General features: G+C 37.1%; 1 protein-coding gene across 1 annotated transcript in view; it reads left to right on the top strand.

Moving 5' to 3' along the window:
- The window catches only part of LOC136298094 (macrophage mannose receptor 1-like), a 55,290-nt gene that overhangs the window by 22,926 nt on the left and 8,022 nt on the right, over positions 1–24,342 (top strand). Inside the window, exons 8-26 of the mRNA XM_066198568.1 lie at positions 107–264; positions 3,541–3,654; positions 4,959–5,074; positions 7,117–7,265; positions 8,708–8,907; positions 9,507–9,631; positions 10,704–10,791; positions 11,702–11,846; positions 13,166–13,207; positions 13,323–13,486; positions 14,375–14,442; positions 15,116–15,216; positions 15,719–15,861; positions 16,613–16,727; positions 19,141–19,310; positions 21,368–21,470; positions 22,339–22,568; positions 23,613–23,778; positions 24,105–24,257. Of these exons, the coding sequence (XP_066054665.1) occupies positions 107–264; positions 3,541–3,654; positions 4,959–5,074; positions 7,117–7,265; positions 8,708–8,907; positions 9,507–9,631; positions 10,704–10,791; positions 11,702–11,846; positions 13,166–13,207; positions 13,323–13,486; positions 14,375–14,442; positions 15,116–15,216; positions 15,719–15,861; positions 16,613–16,727; positions 19,141–19,310; positions 21,368–21,470; positions 22,339–22,568; positions 23,613–23,778; positions 24,105–24,257 (2,550 nt within the window). The remainder of the gene's footprint in view (positions 1–106; positions 265–3,540; positions 3,655–4,958; positions 5,075–7,116; positions 7,266–8,707; positions 8,908–9,506; positions 9,632–10,703; positions 10,792–11,701; positions 11,847–13,165; positions 13,208–13,322; positions 13,487–14,374; positions 14,443–15,115; positions 15,217–15,718; positions 15,862–16,612; positions 16,728–19,140; positions 19,311–21,367; positions 21,471–22,338; positions 22,569–23,612; positions 23,779–24,104; positions 24,258–24,342) is intronic.

Raw genomic sequence — 24,342 nt, forward strand, 5'->3', positions numbered from 1 at the left:
CCTAATTTCCTGACTGTCTTTTCAACTTCCTGAGAATAATTTTTTTTCTTTTGCACAAAGACAAAAGTTCACATTATGTGACAGGATTGTTAATCGTTTTTTTTAGAGCCATCTGATGAGCTGTGGATTGGGTTGAATGACCTCAAGGTTCAGATGTATTTTGAATGGAGTGATGGAACTCCTGTCACCTACACCAAGTGGCTTCGTGGAGAACCCACTCATGCAAACAACAGGCAAGAGGACTGTGTCATTATGAAGGGAAAGGTAAAGTCACATAATGGTTGACTACATTTTCTTAAAATTTCATTTATCATTTGGGCTTTTTCCTATGCAAGAGCAAATAATAAAAAATAATTTTAAAAATGGGGATATTACTTCTTGAAGCAGCCTATTTTAAAGTCAGGAATTAATTTTTTGAGGAAGGATCTCTGTTTAAGGTTGCCAGAATATTTCACTATCTTCCCTGAGAAGCAGACAAGTAGTGACAACTGCCCCCCAACATCTGTATTTCTGGATTTCAGTTTGTGCATATGGACTTTTAAAAGAGTCTTATGATTGCACTGGGAAGCAGATGAACATGTAAATGTGTTTCTTCAGGAAGCTAAGAAGACATTTTGGATATGTTTGGCTTTATTATGTTTTGATTGAATATGGGATTCACCTTAAAAATTGCACTAGCAATTCTTATTTACGCTAGAGAGAAATACTCTCTTTAAGAGAAAATAGAGATCTTAATTTTATTTTTCTAGGCAAAGTTATAAATGTTGGATCTAGGTAATTTAGTTGTTATGCTTATATGAAGAGCTGTGAGAAAAGTAGTAAAGTATTTAGCAGTGCCATTAATGAAAGCCTTTCCTGAGTGACTGTATGCCTACAATTTAAAGGCTGCTTTGAAAAGACTGTCTTCTGGAATCTGGCAACGATCAGTGACCTAGGAGTATTACAGGAACAGAGATAAAACCTGGCATAAAAGTCAGTCTTTGTTGATGCTGTATTTTTCCTTTTTGTGATAATTAAAAATATTAAATTTACCACTTCCTTTAGAATTTGCCTGTTTTATCAGGAAGGGAAAAAGGTGTGTACACATACCAAAGGTATTATCTTACTTTGCAAAATTAAGACTTGATGGTTGTACTTTTGATACACTTTTGGTGAGTGCACTTAAAAATTGAAGAGAAAGGCTAAGGGTTTTTGCTCAATTTCCTAAACATTCTACTGAGTGTTTAGGAAATTGAGAAAAAAACTGGAGCACAGGCTTTCAGTCAAGCTCCAGTGGGCTTAGTTTTTTTCAACTTGTTCACTTCAGTGCAATCATCAACAGCAGCCCTGGCCTATATGCATGCACCTGGCTCATGTGTCACCAAAATTCTGGTGCAGAAACACTCAAGTTTAAGGATTGAGATTGAGTGCAGCAGGAGAGGGCTGAGCCAACTCTGCAGCAGAAGAAAGTAGTAGGGAGCAGAGCGGAGTCCCTATTAAAAATAAATAAAAAATATTCTCTGCTGTATTAGTGGGCGTACTCTGGTGAGAAGAGTGCAAATGTCTGTTTCTGCCACATCCGCCATGCCGTGGTGCACATGGTAATTGAGCCAACAGTCCTTTAAGGATGTGAGAATTGTTGTGCTGTCTGGTCTGTGCAGTGGCTATGCCAGTGCTGGTTTAGATGCTTTGCCTGTCAGAGTTACAGGGTCAGACAGTGGAAAGAAGCTGAGTGCTCCAATGTGAAAGTCAGTCGATTGGGGCTTTAAATGGCACTTGCTTCAAGGAGTTTTATTCTGGTCAAGGCCAGAGAACTTGCTCAGGCATGGGAGGTGAGCAAGGCAGCTGGCCTTGGTGCATGTGGTTGCTGAGTTTCTAGGAACACGTACGTGAGGTCTTGTCTCACCTCTACCACCCTGTGCCCTTTAGCTAACCTCATCTGTTGGTGTTAAGGTTTATGGTACTACACATGGAAGTATTGGTGCAGGAGGCATTAGAGGAAGTAAGAGGCAGACAGGCATGTCACGATTTGAGTAGTGCTTTAAAAAAAGAGTTGGGATGGCTTTTGATATTCATAGTACCTACATTTTTTTAATTATATGTTTTTACAGTCTTTTGGAACACAGAGGGCAAGTTAAATCCATTGGTAAAGCTGTGATTTTCATCAAAATTACTTGACTGTCTTCAAACAAGCATTTCAAGAAAAAAAAAAAGGAAGGAGAAGAACCTGGTTTTGGTTTTTTTGAGGATTGAAATGGCATTTTCTTGCCAAGCCAAGTGTTACATAATCTGGGGAATTTAGATTAAGGTTAAAAATTTCTGTGTGTGTACAGAAATTGGCATCTACTAGATTCTAATTTTCTGCAAATCTAAGCAAGTCACCTGTGACAGTTTGAACTCCAGCAGAAGTTACATTTTTCTGGGAAAGAGCCAGCTACCTTAGTTTCTGTTTCAAGATTAGAGGAAAGACAATTTGGTTGTTTCTATAAGATTTTAGGAGAAAGGCAAGGCAGGTAGAGATTGCAACTATCCCTAGCAGTATTGTCTGGTGCAGGGCACCAACAGCATGGTCTGGAGTCCGTTCATGCTGGTCCACAATGTCAAGACCTGGAAAAAACTATTGTTGCTCTACCTAGTGTTTTCTCCCCCTCCACTGGGGCACACAAGCAGTTTGTTTACAAGGAGGCAACAATAGTTACAGATATATGCAGTGGTGTGTATGGGTTGAGGCAAATCTGTTGACAGAAGATGACCTAAGATTTTAAAAGGGATCCAGCATGTGGTTTGGAATTAAAATAAAATTAATTCAATGATGAAGGTATCAAAGCATTAAGATCTGGGTCCACTGGTCATGTGCTTTATGCCATGCTAAAAGAGCGGGACTCAGTGCAGCCAGATAACCTATGATCATTCCTGAGAAATAGAGTTTTAATGGCAAGCTGGGATGCTTAATACTATGCTCAATAGCCACCTGAAAATACTCACTCAGGATGCTGGTCCTTGGCTTTGGGAAGGGAGGATCTGTCCTCTGTTGGTCCAAGCCTTCTTTTCCTTCACCTAACACAGAGTCATTCACTACAGAAGGATTTTAGGGTCCTTCAGCACTGAATACTTGTTAAGTAAGACTTGTATCAAAACCTCAGAGGCCCTTTTGATTCCAAGAGTAATACATAGATATATTTATGGCTGTAGCTATAAATAAAAGTAGCAGTCTGCTGTTTCTTTCTGCTTCTTTAGAAGACCTGTCATCCTTTCACTTGTATCAGTGCCCAAAAGCCATATGGAAAGCATGACGTAGGTTTTGGCTGAAGAAATTCCATAGAAGTTGCACTAGCTCACTGTCTCTTGGAATCAGCTGTCAGCTGACAAAACATTGCATAACTATAAGTTGACCTTCTCAGTTTGTTGATGTTTACCTGCCTAAATACACTTATGTTTCCATTGTTGATACTTTTGGGTTAATCAGTCCTAGCAAAAAATTATTGAATACTTAGAAGTATAAACCAGCTTTGTTTGGAAGATTAAGTCCCAATTGACTTGAGGTTCTGTTTGTATGTTCAGGATGGATTTTGGGCAGACCATTCTTGTGAAAAGAAAATCGGCTACATCTGTAAAAGGAAACCTATGCCGGATGCTCCTACAGAAGAGGAAACTATTGACATGGGCTGCCAGCGAGTAAGTGAAGAAAAAGCTGTCTGATCTGAATAGGCTGCTAAGAATGGTAAAAAAGAGAAACTGTCACCTCGGTGAGAGAAAAAAACAGGAAAAATAGGTTCTGTTTCATTGGAAAAGTTTGCCTTCTCATTTCTATGGTAGATGGGGTAGGTGATATATATGATGAAATCTAATCTGTGACTGTCATTTGGCTCTTGATATTTCCTTTCTTATTCCAGAATTTAAACCAAATCTCAAACCTCTTATCCCTGCAGCAGACCATTTTTCCTTGATTGGCATTCAAGCTTCCCTAAAGAGTTTGCCTGTACCATCAGCTGCACTTCAGCTCTAGCTACAGTTTTCTACAAAATTGTTCATAGCAGGAAAGGTGTCCCTGTCTAAATACTGTTCTCAGGGCTTTGCAGTGGTCTCTGGCAGTGCTCTCTACTTTGAACAACTTACTACCAGTGGCCAAGTAAAATGAATCTACTGTGCTTCTTCTGAATTGTCAGCAGATCTGTTGTTTACTTGCTTGTCTTCTAATAACATAACACTCAGTAATTACAAAAAAATTACTGAAATTTATTTTGTCATAGGAAATCTTATTGAGTATTTGCTTTCCTTGAAGAAATTGCCTTTTCTTCCAAGTCTGCTTTACACAACTTCAGAGAAGTCTTTGATGATTATTTCCAGTATTTGTAAAGAGTACCTGGAATCCTTACAAGTGTTGGAGGAAATAAAAGGTTCCTCATGCTTATGTATGTTACCATTGCCTACAGAACTAAGTGCATACTTGTAGAAAAAAAGTCACTCAAAAGTGAGAAATTAAAAACCATCAGAAGAAACTTTTTGTGAACTGTGGCTTGTCACAGCAACATTCTCTGAGAGCATGTTTCTGAGTAAACAATATTTGAATGAAAAAACTTTAGGAGTGAGTTTTAATGTTAGCTAAGAATAAACAAACTTGTTTGAGGTGTCATTCCCTTTCTGAAAATTCAAGCTGAAGGTTGCTTTTCAAGACTATCCTCGTGATTGCATGATGCCTTTATGCTGGCTATGATCCTGTTCTGAAAACAAAAGGTGCAAAGCAAAACCTCTCATCCCTTTGTGAGTGGAATACTTTGTTTGAAAATTCATTAGATATGAAAAATTGTTTTATGAAGCAAAATTCTATAAAGCTTTGATCCTGCCTGCTTCCACTCTGACTATTTCAGTTACATTGTTGCTTTGTCTAGAGGTTAGGTAATGGTGGTATAAATCAGTTTTCTGTTTTGTTGGGTCCCTTTCCCTTTCCCACATGTGATCACTTCACATTTATTTGACAGGGCTGGAAAAGACATGGTTTTTATTGTTACTTCATTGGAAATACATTTGTAACATTTTCTCAAGCAAATCAAACCTGTGGGAGGCGTCAGGCATTTTTAACAACTGTTGAAGACAGGTATGTAAACATCTACTTGTCTGAGGGGGTCACATGAGGATCACCTGCTGTAGGATCATCCGCAGGCGGCAGGGAGAAGGAATTCTGCTGACCTGAGATATTCTAGAATACGTGGTTTTATTTCAAGGGTCGTGGGTAAAAAGGGCCTTGCCTTCAGCCACCAGCCTCGGCTGGAGGGAAGTCCCAGAGAGAGCAGGAGAATGAACAAGGGGGTAAAAGTTAAGAGAGAAGGGAGAGCAGGGAATAGAGCTATGAGACATGAACAGAAAAGGAGCTAAGAAAGGAGCCAGGATAAGAGAAGAAGAAGAGCTAAGAGAGGTAGAAGTAAGAGAGGGAAGAGCCAGGAACAGAGAGCGAGGTCCTTCTTACAATGCATTTTATCTCCTTTTGTGATGAATATTCTAATTTACAGTGACCAACCAATACAAGACACAAAATCCTATAGAATCTACATATAGCCTATAAGAACTACTACATGACCATACTATGTTATATTTTAAACTCTAAAAACTACTCTTTAGACTTTTCTGTTTTGCTACATTGGCCTTTGGTTCCTTAGCTAGCAGAAGGGTATTATTCCATCAAAAGGGATTCTTCTTCAGCTAGCTAGGCTATTGTTTTCAGGTTATATAATAACTAAGACTTGGCATCCTACAACTCAAAGTAAGCTTCTATTTCTATTTCGATTATAGGTTCCATATTTTCAAAATCTTTTGCTAAACAATCATTTTTATAAGGTTTCCCTGATTCATCTTCCCCAACAACCTGCATATCAGAGTAAAGACTCTGATCTGGGCAAAAATCTAGCTTCAGAGGACAGCTATCTTTTGACACAGAACTTCTCAGTGTTTTTACATGCAAATTCAAATCCAGGAATCTGATTTATACTGAAAGTGGGTCATGGCTGTGAAATCAGTATTGATATAGATGGTTATGTCAAATAAAAAGTAGAACTATATCTTCTGCTTCTTAATTGTGGTGGCTAACTTGAGTGGGGAATATAAAATCCAATTTTGATTATTAAATGAAGAGTTACAGTTCTGAATTCCTGTCAAAAGGTAATATAAAGGACCAAGAAGATATAATTATCAACTATCTGGTCTTTGGATTGAGGTACATTTTTAAAAATTAGGTAAGAAATCAAATTATGTAAAGTGTTTGGTACCTGAAAATCTGTCACAATGCAGCCAGGGTTCAGTGTGTGCAGAATTTCTGCAGAAGTAGTGCACATTACTCTATGTGAAATACAGGAAAAAAAAAAAGTTTAAGAAACAAAATACTTTTTCTTGTGGATGACTTGCTGCTTTACACAATCTCTTACTTGTTTGTATATAATCAAAATAGGTATGTTCTACTGTGAAAGCTCCAGCTGTCATGAATGGTAGCTCTCTAAACATAGATAGCACTGCAGCTGCCATAAAAATGTTTTAACGTTGATGTGGCCTTCAGACTACACCTTGTTAGGGCGAGACTTTAATTTGTTCTGATTTCTTAAGAGCTGTTTGTTTAAACACCACAGTGAACTATGCCAGTCTTTACTTCTACATAGGTTTGTTTGCTAAATATAACTGGTCTTTCTTAATCATTGGATTTAATTTACAGTGTTTCTTAATTTTATAGTTTACTATCATACTAGCCTCTACTTTTTTGTAACTATCTTCAGTAATGCTGCGATTCCTTTTTAAGTTTTGGATTTGTCTGAAGCAAGAAGTAATGAAATATGAGAGTACTAGAAACTCACAAAGTACAGTGGTATAAAACATAGGGCATGTCAGGTTTCTTCTTTACCACCAATTTCCTATCAGGCCATGATTAGGCCACTTTATTCACTGAGCATCTGAGAAGAAAGCAAAATACTCCGATATCGAAGCTTACAAAATATCTATTATTTAATGATTTTGTTACATTCTTTGCTAGAGAAAACCCATCCAAGCTCTGCTTTCAAGAATGTGCAGCAGTAATTCTGAGAAAATAACAAGTCTTTTACAACTTTAAAAATAAATTTAACAGTATTAGTTTATTGACTGATTTCTTTTGAACAGATATGAGCAAGCCTATCTGACCAGCCTGGTTGGGCTGAGAACAGAAAGATACTTTTGGATTGGACTTTCAGACGTAGAAGAAAAGGGAACATTCAAGTGGGCTAATGGTGAATCGGTCTTATTTACACACTGGAATTCTGAAATGCCTGGTAAGTATGACCCTGTGCTGTTTAATGAGTCCAGGGCCCAAAATAGGTCGCTCACTGCTTGATGTTTTTTCCTTAGCACTCTCTTGATGACATAATGGCCAGTGGCTTTCAAATACATCCGGCTGCTTTCTCCAAGAATCCGGCACGGTTGCTAAGTTCCTGCCTAATGCTGGAAATGAGTTTTCAGTATGATTTTGGGAAGAAAATTTTCATTGAGATGAGGTTTCTGATTTGGAACTATTCTGGGGAAGTCTGTGCCTGTACTGCTCTGGAGGAGCAATCTCTGCAGGCATAGTGACTCTCCTTGTGAGTCCTGCCTGTTTAGCTGTATCTCATACCACACTTGTTCCCTGCACGTTCTGAGTGTGTGGGATCACAGCAGGCATGAACCATCTCTGAATCCTAGAGAAAGTGGGATTGTAAGGTAGGACAAGAGGGCCAAAAAATAGCAATGGGAGGTCATTTAATCTCTGATATGATCACATCAGAAAAGGGGTGATTGTTGGTGTTCAAAGTTCTAGTATGTTGCATATGCCTTTCAGGTGGTCCTCTGATTCTGTTTAACTTCAGTTCCTAAGTGCTGATTTGAATGTGTCAGCTGAAGTGGTAAGGCTATGTAGACCATGAAGGCAATAGTAGGCTTATGTATATACCTAGTTAGTTTTTGAAAATTGTAAGTCAAATAAGAAAAATTTGAGAAACTAGCTCTAACCCCATCTTCAGTTTTGGGGGAGAATTTTTTGGGTCTAACTTCATGATCTGGTAGAGTCAGCTACTGCAGGTGATTAGGTATGAGGCATAATTCAGCATCTCAGAGTGGATAAACTCCAGAATGTTTTGCCTTTGTTTTTTTCTTCATGAGTAAGAATTATAGAATCACAGAATGGTTTGTGTTGGAAGAATGTTAAAACTCACCTAGTCCTCTCCCCCTGCCATAGACGCCTTCCACTAGACCAAGGTGCTCAAATCCTAGTCCAGCCTGACCTTGAGAACTTTCATGAGTGAGGCATATACAACTTCTCCAGGCAACCTGTTCCAGTTACTCACTACATTCATAATAAAAAACCAGTCATTCCTAATGCCCAATCTGAATCTACCTTCTTTCATTTAAAAATGGTTGTCCCTTGTTGCGTCACTATCAGCTCTGGTAAAAAATGCATCTTCATCTTATAGGCATTCTTTAGATATTGAGTAGTCATGGTAATGCTTCCCTGGAGTCTTTTCTTCTCCAGGCTGAACAACCCCACTCCCTAAGACTCTCTTTGTAGGAGAGGTGTTCCAGCCTTCTGATGATTTTTGTGGTCCTTCCGGAGACCTGCTCTAACATTAGAAGCATTTTTGACTCTGTAAAATGACTTTATTTCTGCCAGGATAGAATATGAATTTTCTAACTTCTTAAAACACCCTAAATGGCTTTTTTGTGCATTCCTCTTTACAATCAGGAAGAAAGCCAGGCTGTGTTGCCATGAGGACTGGAATAGCGGGTGGATTATGGGATGTAATAAAATGTGAAGAGAAGGCAAAGTTCATATGCAAAGTGTGGGCAGAAGGAGTGACACTTCCACCTGTTCCCACAACAACTCCTATTCCCCAGTGTCCAGAAGGCTGGGACTCAAGCAACCGTATTAGCTTCTGTTTCAAAGTAAGTATGTTGATTATTTCTCCATTAAGGTAGTTTCTGTTGGCTTCACATACATGTGGTTAGCTCAGTTTATCCGAGCATGCTGCTCATAATGCCAAGGTTGCAGGTTTGATCCCTTTATGGGCCGTTCTCTTAAGAGTTGGACTTGATGATCCTTGAGGGTCTCTTACAACTCAGAATATTCTGTGATCCCAATAAAAATTGGCATATGTGTGTCCTGTTGTGTCATAAACTTTTTCCCAGATCATACATAGAAGTCGTCTTCTTTTCTACTAAAATGCTCACAGTTTTGTTTATTCTTTTAAAGACTAATCTTCTGGCTTGATGTTCTGTTCTTAAATTCCAGTTCTGTTAAGCTTGCTGTGTGGTTGCTGTCTTGCAGTAGACACTCCTATCAGCAATGCGACGTGCTAACTTGACTTAAAGAGTTCATTCGAAGCCTGTGTTTCACAGAGGAGAACACTCCTAAGCCCTGTACTCAGAGTTTCTGTAATCCCCACCGAATATAATTGTAAACCAATTGCTTTTGGGTAGCTAATATTTCTTGATCTTGTGATCTATACAGTCTATTTTGTCTGATGACAACATGCTCTCTGTAGCCCTTTTCAAGAGCAGAGCACAAGAAGACGTGGCTGGAGTCGCAGGAGTTTTGCCGGTCCATAGGAGGGGACCTGGCCTCCATTAACGGCAAAGAGGAGCAGTTTGTGATTTGGCGTTCCATCGCGTGAGTGTCACAGGGTGGGCATCAGCCCATTTCCATTGGCCTCCTGATCCTTCTGAAATGGTTCTTCTCAGGTGTATGTGTTTACTTCTGTGTAAGCCAGTCTGCATTCTGTATGGGTGTCTGTGTCAAACACACAGCAAAAGTGTAGAGCTGGTGAAATGGCAGGAGTTGAATGACTAGCAGAAATAACTTCAAAGGCTAGTGCTGAAATGACATTGGCCAGTTAAGCTAACATTTGTCATCTGCCTAAAGCTATTTACTGTGCAGTTGCTGATATTATAAAATTACTACAGATGCCATTTTTTTCCTGTAAGTGTACAAAAGTGGTAACACTTTAATAAATCTGGATAAGATAGTGATTTTTTTATCACTTTTATGAACTAATTGAAAAGAAGAGGCAAATTCAGATTAATTTTTTTTCTTATATAAGGAAAGTAAATAAGGTTATTAAGTCCCTGAATTGTAAAAAAACAGGGATGAGATTTCTAAATAAGATGAAAAGCTAACACTTTCAATACGACCAGAACAAATCAGGCTCAAGGATGTCCCTGCAAAATGCTATGACTGTACTAGAATCCCAGCTGTTTATTTGGAGTAAGGAAAAAGTCTCAGATGCTTCATTGCCACAAATTGACTGAATATATTCAGATAAATCAGTAAAGTGTGTCTCCTTGCAGACAAGGATTAGTTCAAGGTGATATTTTTAAAATGGGATTCAACTGCAGAAAGTAACTCTCTGTTTGAAAACTGTAAGTGCCTTTACAGAGAAAATGAAGAGTTAAGAAATGGAGCAACAGTAGCCCGTGAACCACTATACAAAAGCCACTTTGTCCTATGTACGTGACTTGTATCTTGTAATTTTCTTGATCTGTGTTTCAATCTGAGTTAATGCATAATGATAACAGCTAGAAGCAGTTGCATATTAATTTATCTCCACCTTGGTTGTTATTGTTTTTAACAGCATTAAGTTATTCTTAGAGAACTCATAACTGTAGTAAATGGTAGATTGTTGAAAGTATTGTAATACCCTTACTAGTATTGGTACCTTTTTTTTTTTTTTTATTTTTTTTAGAAGCAATGGCTATTATCACCAGAATTTCTGGATGGGATTGTATTACTTGAATCCTGATGATGGCTTTGCTTGGAGTGATGGATCTCCAGTGAGTAATATAATTTTCCACAGCTGTTATTTTGCATTCCCTGTGCTTCTCAAGTACGTGTAGTATATGTGTTTCTGTGTAATTTTATGCTAAATCATAACCCTCTGTGCTGTGCTCTCGTTAGGAAAGCTAATGAATAGCAATTTCATAGCTTGATTTTTTTGGCTAAAACATACTGATTTTTGATAGGAAGATACACATTGAATCAACAAGGAAACAAAATATATATAGACTAAAAGGATGTTCTTATAAATACAGGTATTTTTTTTGTGTAAAATAGTCCTTTAGTTGTTCTTTTCTTTGCTCATTGTCTGCAATGGCTTACATTCCACGGAGATGAAGACGCTTTTTTTAATGACAGTTTGACTTATTGCACTTTAAACTAAGGTATAAAACTGTAGAAACAAAAGTGATTTTGGAGATGTAGGTGTACTTGATGCAAGGTTGGTCAACATGTATTGATGGCAATTTACAGTACAGAAACCTGAAACTGGATTTTATATAGGAAAATTAGAGTAGCAGTAATACTTTGCTGAGGCAAATGCCAACATTTTTATTGTATCTGAATAATATCCTATTTTACTCATATTGTATATTTAATTAATATCAAGATGTAGCATGCCCCAATATTTTTATTAAATGTATTTTACAGAATTTAGGTCCCCTAAAAAGATTTATATTCTTCCAAGTGTGAACAAAAATAACTGTAACCTAAGCTGCAATTCTTTTGCTCTCTGAAAGAAGTTTGAATGGGAGGATTAGCATGGGAGGAGTCTAGTTTCCTTCTACCTCAGTTTTTAACCTGACAAAAGGAACACTTTTTAGGTCTGTGCTTTGATGCTGTCTCCTCCCTCTCTCCCTTATTTTATTTCCATATAACAGAACCTTCACAAAACTTCTTCTGTCATAGGTGAGGTATGAAAACTGGGGCTTTGGAGAACCAAATAATTATCAAGGAATTGAACTTTGTACAGAGATCAGTGGTGATTCCAGCATGCTTTGGAATGACAGGCACTGTGATTACATGTATGGATGGATTTGCCAAATAAGAAAAGGTATTGCTTAGTCCTGTGCAGTAAAGTAATGAGAAGATCTTCTCAGTTGATTTTTACCTTAACTTTAAGAAATAAAAATTTTCAAAACCTCTTTATAAGAATACGTCCCTTTGAAATGTGAAACATCATAGTGGTTTAAGCATTTCCACGTGTTTGAGGTATTTAAAGATGCAGAATCTTTAGTACCTTGCTGGGACTTCCCACTGTTCTTTCTCTATGATTTCAAAAAGTTTAATGTGATGCTTGATAAATTGGGAATGTTACTTTGAATATTCATGTTCACATTTTACTTTTCATTTAGAAAATTCATGCCTTCTTCAACAAATCCTATTATGGATATTTTTTTTCTGAGTTGAGTTTCAAGTTATTAGAAAATAGTTTGCAAATCAGTTCACATACCTGATTTTTTTTGTGTGTGAAAAATCCCTCCTTCTACTGCCTCAGGTGCTGTTTTGTCTGCTAAGAATGTGTAGTTCAGGATGGAGCCTGGTTTTGAGATACTTTGTTTCTATGTTCCCATGTTGATTACTTGCTAAATTTTCATGAGATATGTGTTCGGATGCTTTTTATTTACTGAAGATATCAAAACAATATTTATAATCCAGGAAACACTTGAGTTCCACTAGCAGCGCATCTATTTAAATTTGAGCATTTTAGAAAGTTCACATTTAGGTGTTTTACTACATTTTTACAGTGGTATGGAGAGGAACAAAACAAAGATGCTGCATCAGACTACTGAGAATATCAGCTCTGCCTTATATTAGTAAAAGAATTTCTTAAGCATAGATTTTCTTAATAGGTGTCATTATTATGAGATTATATTTTAGCACAGAACTAATTGGTAAGCCTAGACTGAGAGTTTTCCTGTATAATAAATTGCTTTCCTGAGATACTGAGGATGACATCCAAGAGGCCATCTCCATGATGCCATAGCAAAAACAAATTCAAGTATTTGTGACCAGGGGAAAAGAGAGGGAGAGAGATCTGGGACAACTGTCTTAACAGAGTTAATGCTTTGGGACATAAGGTTTACTGCTTTCAATGCATAAAAAAGATACTTGATTCAGGTAAAGTTCAAGGTATTTATAACACTCTGCATGTAAGGAATAGCCTCAGGAAACAAGACTCTGCAGTTAAAATTGAATAGTATAACAAAAATAAGAGATTTAGGCTCTTTGGTTCCTTCTACATTTTGGTGTTAAATCAATTGCTAAGTGTAAAAGTCAATGTCAGTATTAAAACAATGCCTATCAATCACAGTAAATATCTTCTCTTCAGACAGAAAGTATACAATCATAATAAATATTATTTTCTCACAGGGGAAAATGTGAAGCCTGAGCCAACAGAATCTCCTGTACCCAGTAGGTGTTACTGCTATTGCTCTTTGTGTGTGTTCAAAAACATTGTTCAAATTTTATTAAGGATGACGTCTTACATCTCAGGAGCAGAATGGTTACCTTGGCAATTATTTTACAGAATACAGGACTACTGAGGATGGGTGGATTATACATGAAGACAAACAGTACTATTTCAGCACAGAGAATGCTCCTATGGAAGAGGGTCGAGAGTTCTGCAAAAAGAACTTTGGAGACCTCTCTGTCATTGAGAGTGAAAGTGAAAGAAAGTTCCTCTGGCGATATGTAAGAAAAATCATTAATACTATGGAATAAGCTGTCCAAAGCAAGTGAGCTGGGCACAGGTCCTTTTCACCATGGTGTTCACCCTAAAAGTTTTGATAGTGAAATTGCAGTTATACTAAGCTGGATTAGTATGAAGAGCAAACTAATGCTAACTTTTAAGGGATTTGTGACTTCATTTTTGCAAAAAGTGTTATACTGGTGAGCTATGATTGTGTAGGATATCTTGAGTAGTGGATCAAAGGAGCAATTGACTTACATGCAACACTCAGAAGGTTGGCTTTAGATCTTACCTGTTTATCTGGGATATAGTCTACCTAGTGGTCTCTTTTTGGTCCTCAAGTTTGCTCCTTTGCCTCCTTTTTGTGAGAAGAAACTGCGACGTGAATTATACCATGAGAAAGAGCTTTGAAATCATATTTTCTAGATCACTGGAATTGTTGGCTTTTTATGCTGGCTGAGGCCAAGTTATTTTTATCAGGAATATGCTTAAAAGTTATATTTGAACTACGTAGAACATTTCCTGTGCTGACTGAAGAGTGACAGTGAGAGGACACAAGGACATGTATCGCTTTATATCCAAAATGTAGGAAAGGGCTTGTCTTCGCAATAAACTAGTCAGATAAAGTATACTGCAGAGATTTTACAATAGGCCCTGATTTCAGTGGCTTTTGAGTAAAACTGTGAGAAGTGTTGATACAGTGACCACATCTTTTGGCCAATGGTGAAGTTTGACTGTGGACTGTCAGCTGTGAGCTGCTTTAACTTAAATGTTGTAGCTAGAGAATATAGCCAGTTCCTATCTTCTGTCAGTTCAAGGTACATTACTCATCAGTAACATTTTATATGACAAAAGAGGACATTTGTAAAATTTTAATTTCTGCATTCTAGATACTGAAACATGGCAAAGAGGATGCATATTTCATTGGTTTACAACTGAGTGTTGACCAACGTACAAGGTAGGTCATACCCAGTTTTGAGTCTTAAACACTATTGTCTTCTCAAGTGGTTTAATTCCATCTTAATTTAGCTCTAGACACTAATCAAGAAACAAATGAAACCTATTTTCTTTTTCTTGAACAATGATAGCTCTTGCACTGTTGTCCAGCACCATATTGATTTAGGCATGTGATGTTTATTCAGGCCTGGATTCAGTGCAGTCTGTGTTTGAAGTGCCTGGAGAGATGCCTAGTAGTTCTCAGTTCTCCTTACAGTCCACAGTACAGTGAGGGACCTAGCCTCTGAAAATGAGGTGTTTCTGCCTTGCTGGTTTTGTAGGGACCCTAAGATGAATATACTTTTAAGTACCTTGTGCATGTCTCTGAAGGATGAACCTGGGCACCTCTGTCACCTGCAGACCACTAGAAAGATGTGTCCTAATAATTTGCCTGGTTACAAATTTGTTCTTCGTTGCCTAATCTACATGGATGTTCAGCTTTTTCAGTGTTTGTATTTTAGCTTGTATGTCTTTGAGCAGAGAGTAAGTTTTTGTGCAGCTAGTAAAGAGGCAATTTGGTCAAAAAAGCTGTACTATGCACAGCTATATTAAGCATATTACAAAATTACTTTTTTAACATGGAAGAAGTTCTATTTTATGTTAAAGAAGCATTTTGTTTGATTGTTTTTCTTAAGCTGGATGGATGGCACTCCAGTGAATTATTTGGCATGGGCACCACATGAACCTAACTTTGCAAATAATGATGAAAACTGTGTAGTTATGTATAAGAATTTAGGTGAGTTTTGTATGTTTTTTCATTAATTTCATTATTTGTGTGTTTGCATCACAACATTTTTTTCTTCTGAGAAGCATCCCTTCCTCCTGTTTTTTTTATTTTCCTTTGCAAAAAGTTATTGAATTAGACCATTGTATTACCTATAGGACTTAATAGTTTTGTGCTCTTCTGCTTACCTTAAGCCTACCATGGGGAAGATCTGATAGAGGTCTGTGGCTAGAGGTCTATGGTTGTGAATGCTGGTTTATATTTTTTATTAAAATTGACTTAATGTGTCACTATGAAATTTCTATTACCTGGTTCTACAAAGCTTTTAACATTCTGTAATTGCAGTGTGTATAAAGTGACATACTTTTCCTAGACTCTGATATTGAATGATAATAAATGGAGAGACAGCTTTGATCTTATCTTTCAACTAAAAGCACTGTATGTGAGAATGAGTGAAACTGATTTTCAGTAACCAACTTGAGATGTGGTGTCATACCATTTATCTTATACCCAGGATTTTGGAATGATATAAACTGTGGCTATCCAAATCCCTACATATGTGAAAGGCACAACAGTTCCGTTAATTCAACTGTTCCTCCAACAACATTTTCAACTCCAAGAGGATGTCGTCCATCTTGGCTTTCTTTTCATAATAAGGTACCATAACAAATACGGTCCATGCTGGATGTTTGGCAAAGCATTAAATAGAGAACAAGGGAATTTTTTAATCATGCTGCTTCTTATTAAAACAAAACATTGTTATTTTTATTCAGAGAGCCGTGACACATGCACGCTTTTCTTTGGTTGCCCATCCATTTTTTGCAGGAAAAGTGCTTTTCTGATGCTTCTAATGAAGCAAATTCAATTGCAGTTGATGAAAGACAATTCTCTAATCACCTCTTCAAATCTTTTGATACAAATTTAGTCAGAATTCATAAAGTATTGATGCCTTGATCTTGGTGTTTTTTAACTAAACCATAATGCTTTTTACTGACAACATTTTGTCTTCCTAAACTTTACTAACATGATATCCGTTGTAGAATAAAATTAATGATCAGGTAGACTAAGATCAGTCATGCATAACTTAGCACTGTTAGCTGTCTGTAGAAAAGCCAGGATTTGCTTATTTTCTAGGGCTTTCAGATCAAATCTAGTTGTTGAGCAAAACACTTTAATGAGATTTCTAAATTTTATATAGAACCAGGACCAACACAAAAGCTCTTTTAAGGTTGAATGTATTTTTTCATATAAATCATTTATTTGTGTAAATCATGTATTGTCATGTTTTTTTTCAGATAAATGCATTATTTTACTGCCTTTTCTCCATCCTGCTCTGTTTATAACAGTAATTATCAGTTGAGGGATACTGGAGTAAAGATAACATATAGAGAATTTGTTCATATTTTAGTGTTACAAAATATTTGGATCTACGGAAGAGGAACGTGTTACTTGGCATGCAGCACGAACAGCTTGCATGAATTTAGGAGGAAACCTGGCCTCGATCCCTAATGAACAAGTGCAAGGTACTGTGCACAGTTTTGTAGCAACTTGATGACATTTAATCCTTACACGCTGGCTGGGGTTTTTGTCTGAATACAAAGAGATTTGAATAATGATTGCACATCTGATTTTTGTTCCAAAACATATAATTTTTAGAAATCTACAATGAAGTCTTCACTTGAATCTACCAAATTTTACTATTGGCTCAGATATATATATATATGTGCATATTGTCCTGGCAGCCAAAGTAGTGTTTTTTCCTGCTTGCACATGATGCCAGCTGGACCCTGCAATTTCCATTCCAAACAATGTGGTTTCACTAGGTGACATTAACTTGCTGCATGGCTTTCCTGTTAAATCAAGCAGAACACCTTTAGGATGAGAACTTGCCTGTGGGCAACTTGAAACAGGTTTGAGTACTCATAGACATACCCAGAGCTCACCACACAGATGTGCCACTTTTCACCAGAGGAGTTTATTGTAATGTACCTAAGAGCTGCATCCATGCCCCAGGGAGATGAGCAGGGGAAAGTTACCTCATGTTTGAATAAACAAGGCACATGTTCAAACTAAAAACTGGGGAAGACCTTGATAGATGTTAAATTGACTTTGACAGATAGACCCTTTAGGCATACTGGTTTATCCTACATGTGAATGTGATGAAAAACAGATGCTGCAAAACACATACTGTCTGTGAGCTCAAGAGAGCACACTGAAAACACAACCTTTGTAAAACAATGCATCGAAGTCTAAGCAATTAAATAGTTGTAACTTAAACTGCTGAAAAGAACTTGGTACCAATTATGTTTTCCACTTATGACCAGCTGTAGAGTCAAACTTTCTTTTTCAAACAGTTATATTCTTATCCTACATAATTTCTGCAGTAGAAATTTCAGGTGGTTCGGGTGAATTCTAGGTAAAAGAGAAATGAGCAATGGCGCTACTAGCACAAAACTATTATTATTGCAAGAAGTGCAGGCATAAAGGTCTGAGTTCCTGTCACCGTTTCTGGCAGAACAGCAACGCTCACGTTTGGCAAAGGAACCTGCAGGTTTCATTCCTGGAGGAGTAAGCTGCATACATTTAAAAATGCTGAAGTTGATGCTGTTTAGGTTTTGCCTTTATTTCTGTTCTCTGTACTCTTCACACATATATTTGTGGCTTTGCAGACTATTCTATCAGTGACTAGTTTTCCCAGTACTCTTTCATGGCCTTTCCTTAAGCAGAAAGACAAAACAAATTCCAGAGTTCCAAGCCCCGGGAAATAGAAGGCTCCAGTGCTATCTTGGTTCTTTCTGGGAACCAAGGTTGAGAACAACTCTTCCAGATATATTCTCATGGACAAAGTACAGCTAGTGCTGAAGGGGGTCTCCAGAGATGGAGCTTGACCTGGGAGGGAATTGCAGCACCACTTGTCCTCCTAATTGGTGCTTTTTTGTCAGTTATGCTAATTTCCTAACCTATAAAAATGTACTCACCCCTGGGGGAGGTGGGCTTTTGTGGATATCTTCCCATAACTACCTCTGGAGGCCTCCAAATAAAGATCCCCTTTTATATTACCTCCTTACTAAAATTATCTTGTGTTTCATTTCAAGGGTGGGAAAAAGGCAATAAAGGAAGGTGAAGGATTAACAGAGCAGGCAGAAATGAATCTATTCTTTTCAGAGGAAAAAAAATTCATAATCATGACTGCAACAGTTGGCAGAAGCCATGGTAGATTCATTTTATCACCACATTTGATGTATAATGGATTAGTGGACTGATATAATTCATGATGTTCATAATGGATGAATATCAGCTGACATGTGAGCTACCCACCTTAGCTAAGACACATCAGCACCCACGTGGACTGTGCAGAACTGTGATAATCGATTTGCTTATGTTTGATAGATCTGTTAAATCTCATTTGAAGCATGTTTCTTGGGCATTTAGCTCCCTGCCAAGGCAGTGCAGGCTATTGCCCAGCTGTCCAGGGAGGGAAGAAACACTCCCATGGTTCTGGAACAGCACTGCTTGTGCAGATACACAAATGGCAGGAGGTCGGCACAACCTGGGGGCAACCACTCTTGTGGGATTATCAAAAATGTATGTTATCCCCACAGCTGTTAGTGTGTTGAGCTAGAATTCAAAAGTGTCTTGGGGCATTATAAAAACCATTTATTTCTGTCATGTTTTTGGAGTTCATGACAGTAACAGTTTAGATACTTAGATGAAGTATTTTGCCCAAGCCACAGTTATATGTGTTATATGGAACTATGTCTAGCACCCCATTCTTCAAACCCATCTCCTTTTCATCTTACCTGCTTGTGTTATCAGCAGTGGAGTGTTCTGTATTTCAGAAAAAGTACTTAATATCACTAATCTCAGTGAAGCCAAACATTTCAACTGTCCTATATTAAAATTATTCCTCTTTTTCTTTGCATTTTTCTATTCTAGCTTTCCTTACCTTCCATTTAAAAGATTTTGCCACTGAGACATGGATTGGATTAAATGATATAAATCATGAAATGAGATTCCTCTGGACAGATGGAACAGGGGTTTACTTTACAAACTGGGCCAAAGGCTTCCCATCGGGACATACGGATTTATATGCATATAGCGGCCAGGTAAATAGCAATCACAAATTGTTCACTGAAGTTTGATTTTATAGAATCATAGAATCATTTAGGTTGAAAAAGGCTTCTAAGTTTGTTTAGTTCCACTGTTAATACAGCACTGCAAAGGCCACCACTAAACCGTGTCCATTAAGCACTTCATCTACATATGTTTTTAAATACCTCCCAGGATGGTGACTTTACCACTTATCCCTGGGAAGCCTGTTCCAATGCCTGAAAACTCTTTTGGCAATGAAATTTTTCCTAATATCTGATCTAGTTGAGTCAATTTCTTAGCACAACTTCGGGCCATTTCCTGTTGTCCTATCACTTGTTCTACTTGGGAAAAGAGACCAATACCTACCTTGCCTAAGACTGAATTTCATGCATTTGTGGTGATTCTAGACATTTTGCTGCTTGACTTACTACTTTCATACTTGTATACATGTTGAATATAAATCCAGGTAGAGTGATTGGGTTTGAGCCCTTGAGCAGTTGCTGTATCAGCTGGTGACAGGATCTGTAGAGTGCTCAAACAAAGACTTGTTTCAGTTTTCAGTTCTCTGTGTTCATGAAGGCTACTCAGCTTTTGTGTTCAGCCCGTGTTCTCTCCTGGGCTGTGTAAAGAGGGCAGTGGTTCCCCTGCCCCATGGCATTTCCCCAAAAACACAGCAATGAGAACATCCTCCTAGTCCTCTGGCAACAGCTGTGCCGGAACTTGGCAGGTTTCCCAGTTGGCATGTCCTTTACAAGGGAGCATTTACAAACATTCCCCTGAAACAGGTGTCTTATGTTCAAGCAAATAAACAAATTCTGCCAGTGACAATTGCAGAAAGGACATGAGTCTATAAAAGACAGCTATTCAATTTTTACTTGGAAAAATAAAAATTTATGAAAAAAACCCGCAAACCACCAGAAAATCACTTTTTCTATTTCTGTCAAACAAACTGATCTGATAGGTCACAGAGTTCCTTTCTCTCTGACCATGTGTGTGAAGATAGTTCTGTACTCTGGAACTACAGCACTTTGTAGTGCTGACTCAATTTCTCTTAAATGACGTCTTTAATGTAGAGATTTTATTTTTATGTGTAATGTCCTTTTCCATGTCTTTGAAAGCAGCACCTGTGAGCTTCTTACCTCTAAAAGAGGAATAAAATTAGGTAGAATTTGGAGTTCTAAAGGAAAATATTTTAAAAATGCTGCTTCTCAAATAAATAAATGTTTGTCTCTTTTTATGTAAAGTAATAGGATTTTTATGAAGTCTTATGTGATAACTTATAAAGTCCCTTTTTCATAAATTTTAGATTTATTTTTAAGTTTACTTGAGCTTAGCAAAAAGTGTTATCATAGTGCAAATTAGTATGCAGCTGTTCAGTTTGAAAGATTTAAATCCCAATGCTTTTCACCCACAAGTGAAATAATTATCTGAACATCTTCTCGTGGACAGAAAAAAGCAAACAAGTAAACAGCATAAAATAAATATAGATGTTTCATTATACAAGGCCACTTGTAACTCTGCAGGCTTTTGCACTAATCACTGTTTATTTAATAAGTGCTAATCTAATTTCTAGCTATTGTGTCCATGTCAGAGAAGTTGAAATGTCATAGTAAGGGGAGTACTGACAGAGCAGTGGCTGCCTTTGGGCAGGAGCTGTTTTATCTTTGCTGTGTGAACTATTACAACTTGAAACAATAAATTGTTGCATTGCACTTTAAGCGTTCTGTTTTATTTCTGGGGCAAAGTTATCCAGTCTTTTCTGCAATGATGGATCTATAGTTTCTCTTTAAATTGTCTGTGACTCCTCTCCATGCTGTATGCCTGAGGATTGAGAAAACTTGAATTTCTCTGATTCTCTTACCCCAATGTAGTGCAATAGAAAGTAACAAAGAAATTCGTGAAGTGTGAGAGGAATAGAACTTCCACATCACTCGTGGAACTTAAAACTTGTGCTCTTAAACGTTACAAAGATATGAGAGTAAAATTACTGCATTACTTGAGTCTGAAGATGTAAATGGGGGACAAAAGTTTAGTGTTATTTTTAACTGATGTTGTATCTCTTTGCCTCGAGGCTGATTGTGTTGCCATGAAAAACAAACCTGTTAAGGAAGCGGGGAAGTGGGCTGATCAGAGCTGTGATAACAGCAGAGGATATATATGCCAAATTAATGCAGGTACTTCACTTTTTAGTTAAAACCAAACCTTTTATATTGTTTTTTTTTTTTTTTCAGGGAATTGCTTAAATACGTGGATTTAAACATAATTTTGCTTCCAAGAAAGATAAATGCACAAATTGTTCTTCAGGCAGGAACAAAAGGGTCAAATAGTAACATGTGTCAGAAGTCCAGTTAGTCACTGCTCTCATCTGACCCTTCCCAGCAAATGTGGTGCTATCTTCCTGAGCTGGAATTTGTATCTGCATCCTTGTGTCTAGTCTGACCCTTGATATGACATTTGTTCCATAGTTTTTTAATTTTTTGAGCACACTGTCTTTCAAAACATGTTATGGAAAATACTGGTTTGTACATGTAACGTGAGCTGTCTGGAATGAGACTGTAACTCATCTGCACTGAACTTGAGCAAAATCGCCTCCAAAAATAAGATTAAAATATTTAAACCTAGCATCTGTTCAAGTATCTGAGGAAGTTTTAAGGATTGTGGTCTGTTGTGAAAATTTTATTTCTGGGTAAAAAAGTCCTTGGAAAACCAAAGAGTTTCTGCAAACCATTTCATTTGATGAAAAAAGATTTTTTGAAAAAAAATTGACCTAATCCTAAGTAATTTCAGTAATACTATTCTTGATGATTATACAGAATATGCTCCTTTCCTCTGTCAGATGTTGCTTTAAGCAGCTCTTTTCCTTTCTACAGCTTTGTAATTGAATTTTACTACTGATGGTGGCTTAAAGCATAGTGCTGATTATAAGTCAGGGAATATGAAATAAAGAAGAAAGACTTTTGTTTAGTTCTATTTGCAATCACAGTGAAATCATACTCCCCTTTTGAACAATATATGGGTGTTTTTTTATCCTTTATTTTACAGATGCTGAATTTCTGCCTTCTACAACTTCATCCCCATCCAACGCTATCCATTATGGGAATAGTAGTTACTTGTTCATCCATACCAAAATGACATGGGAGGATGCACGGAAAAACTGCAAACAAAATCAATTTGACCTTTCCAGTGTCTTAGACCCCTACAGTCAGTCATTCCTGTGGCTGAAGATATTAAAGTATGGGGTGCCTGTGTGGATTGGTCTTAACAGTAATGTGGTAAGAACATTAAACTAATTGAACATGTTGCTGCTTCTTTCATGGACAAATCAAGAACTGAAGTCTCGTCATCTCTCTTTAGCTTATTTGTTTATATCTTGGACCTAAATATTTCTTTGTGCTGTCAGAGGAATCCATCCTCTTATGTTAATCGATTAAATTGTACATATTGCACATGCTTTTCACACTTTTTCTATGATATTCCCCTTGTGCACTTCCAAATAAGGCATTTTAGGCTAACATCTTGGAATATCTCTTTGTATATATCAGGTATAATTTGATATATATGTGAGATAAAATCCTCATATTTTAGAATTTTCAGAAGTAAAAATCTGTTTTAATAATGATACCTAGTTTTGAGAAATATAAGAAAGTTATATTACTGTGAATATTTTAACATTTTTGAGGATAGTTAGCAAAATAATTAATTTGTTTACCTAGTTTAATTTTATTTGTCTCCCTCTTCTCGGTTGTTTGGTATTTTAATACTTTTAAATGCAATATTTTTTTTTTCTCCTTGGCACAGACACTTATCCCACACACTCCATTTGGCTGAGAAAATGAAAAAAACCCAAATAAGAGAACATAACACACCACTTCCCAAAAATCAAAAGATGCCGCTTACATCAATTGCAAGGATGAATCTCTGAGTTAACCAACTTTGGTGGGAAATGATTACCTTTTAAAATGGATTTCAAGTTAAAATAATCTCTGTGTCTCTAAACTTCTGGGGAAACAGTTTAAACAGCAAAAATTAGTCATCAGAATTTCCCTCCCACAAATTATGTTAAATTAAATTGTTATTGCTCCCAAATTAGATATTAACTCAGTGTCACTTTGCATTTTCTTTTGCTGAAATGCACTTTTTGCACTGCTGTGTTTCTCAATAAATAGCTGTTTGTCGCAACAAAAATTTCAGAGTTTGAGCCATTTGTATTTGATATTTGTTTCTAAGAAAAGCCCCAATCCTTATAGCACAAAGTACTATATAGACAGAATAGATTGTTGGAGTTTAATCATTCCAGATGATGTTTTTTTCCTTAGACCAATGGACGTTATGAATGGATTGATAACTGGAGAATGAAGTACACAAAATGGGCTGAAGGGGAGCCAAAGCAAAAAATAGGCTGTGTCTATCTTGACATTACTGGAGTCTGGAAGACAGGATTTTGCAATGAAAGTTACTTCTCTGTTTGCAAAAAGTCTGATGGTAAGAACTTGAATCTGACCATTGCAATTACAATCAAAATCTCATGAGATATGCTGGGGTTCATTTCAAGAACTAAATAGATGAAAATCATCAGAATTTACTTAGGTTGAATCCGGTTACTTTAAAATCAGTGGGAAAGAGCTAGTGTGACTGTGAATAGCTATCACTTTATATCAATAATGTTAGATAAATTTTGCAAAGCTTAAACTCACATTACTCTGCTATTTATTCTGCTATTGAATAAACTTACAACATCAAAAACCTCAAAATCAAAAGGCAGTGAACATAAGTGAGTAGTAATGTTTTTTTAAACTATTTTTAATCAGTTCAAGCTCCCACTGAGCCCCCTCAGCTTCCAGGAAAATGTCCTGAATCAGAAAGACATAGGTCTTGGATCCCTTTCCGAGGTCATTGCTACTACATTGAGTCTTCATCTTCAGGAAACTGGGCCCAGGCATCTTTAGAATGTCTTCGACTAGGTGAGTATCCTACTTTATGAGCACATATTCCTGACTTGTTTTCCCAACTGTGGAAAGGTGAACATGTGTTACGTGTTTTTGTGAT

This window comes from Chamaea fasciata, unplaced genomic scaffold, assembly GCF_029207755.1.
Source record: "Chamaea fasciata isolate MVZ Bird 193981 ecotype frontalis unplaced genomic scaffold, bChaFas1.0.hap1 SCAF_1, whole genome shotgun sequence".
Taxonomy (NCBI): Eukaryota; Metazoa; Chordata; class Aves; order Passeriformes; family Sylviidae; genus Chamaea; species Chamaea fasciata.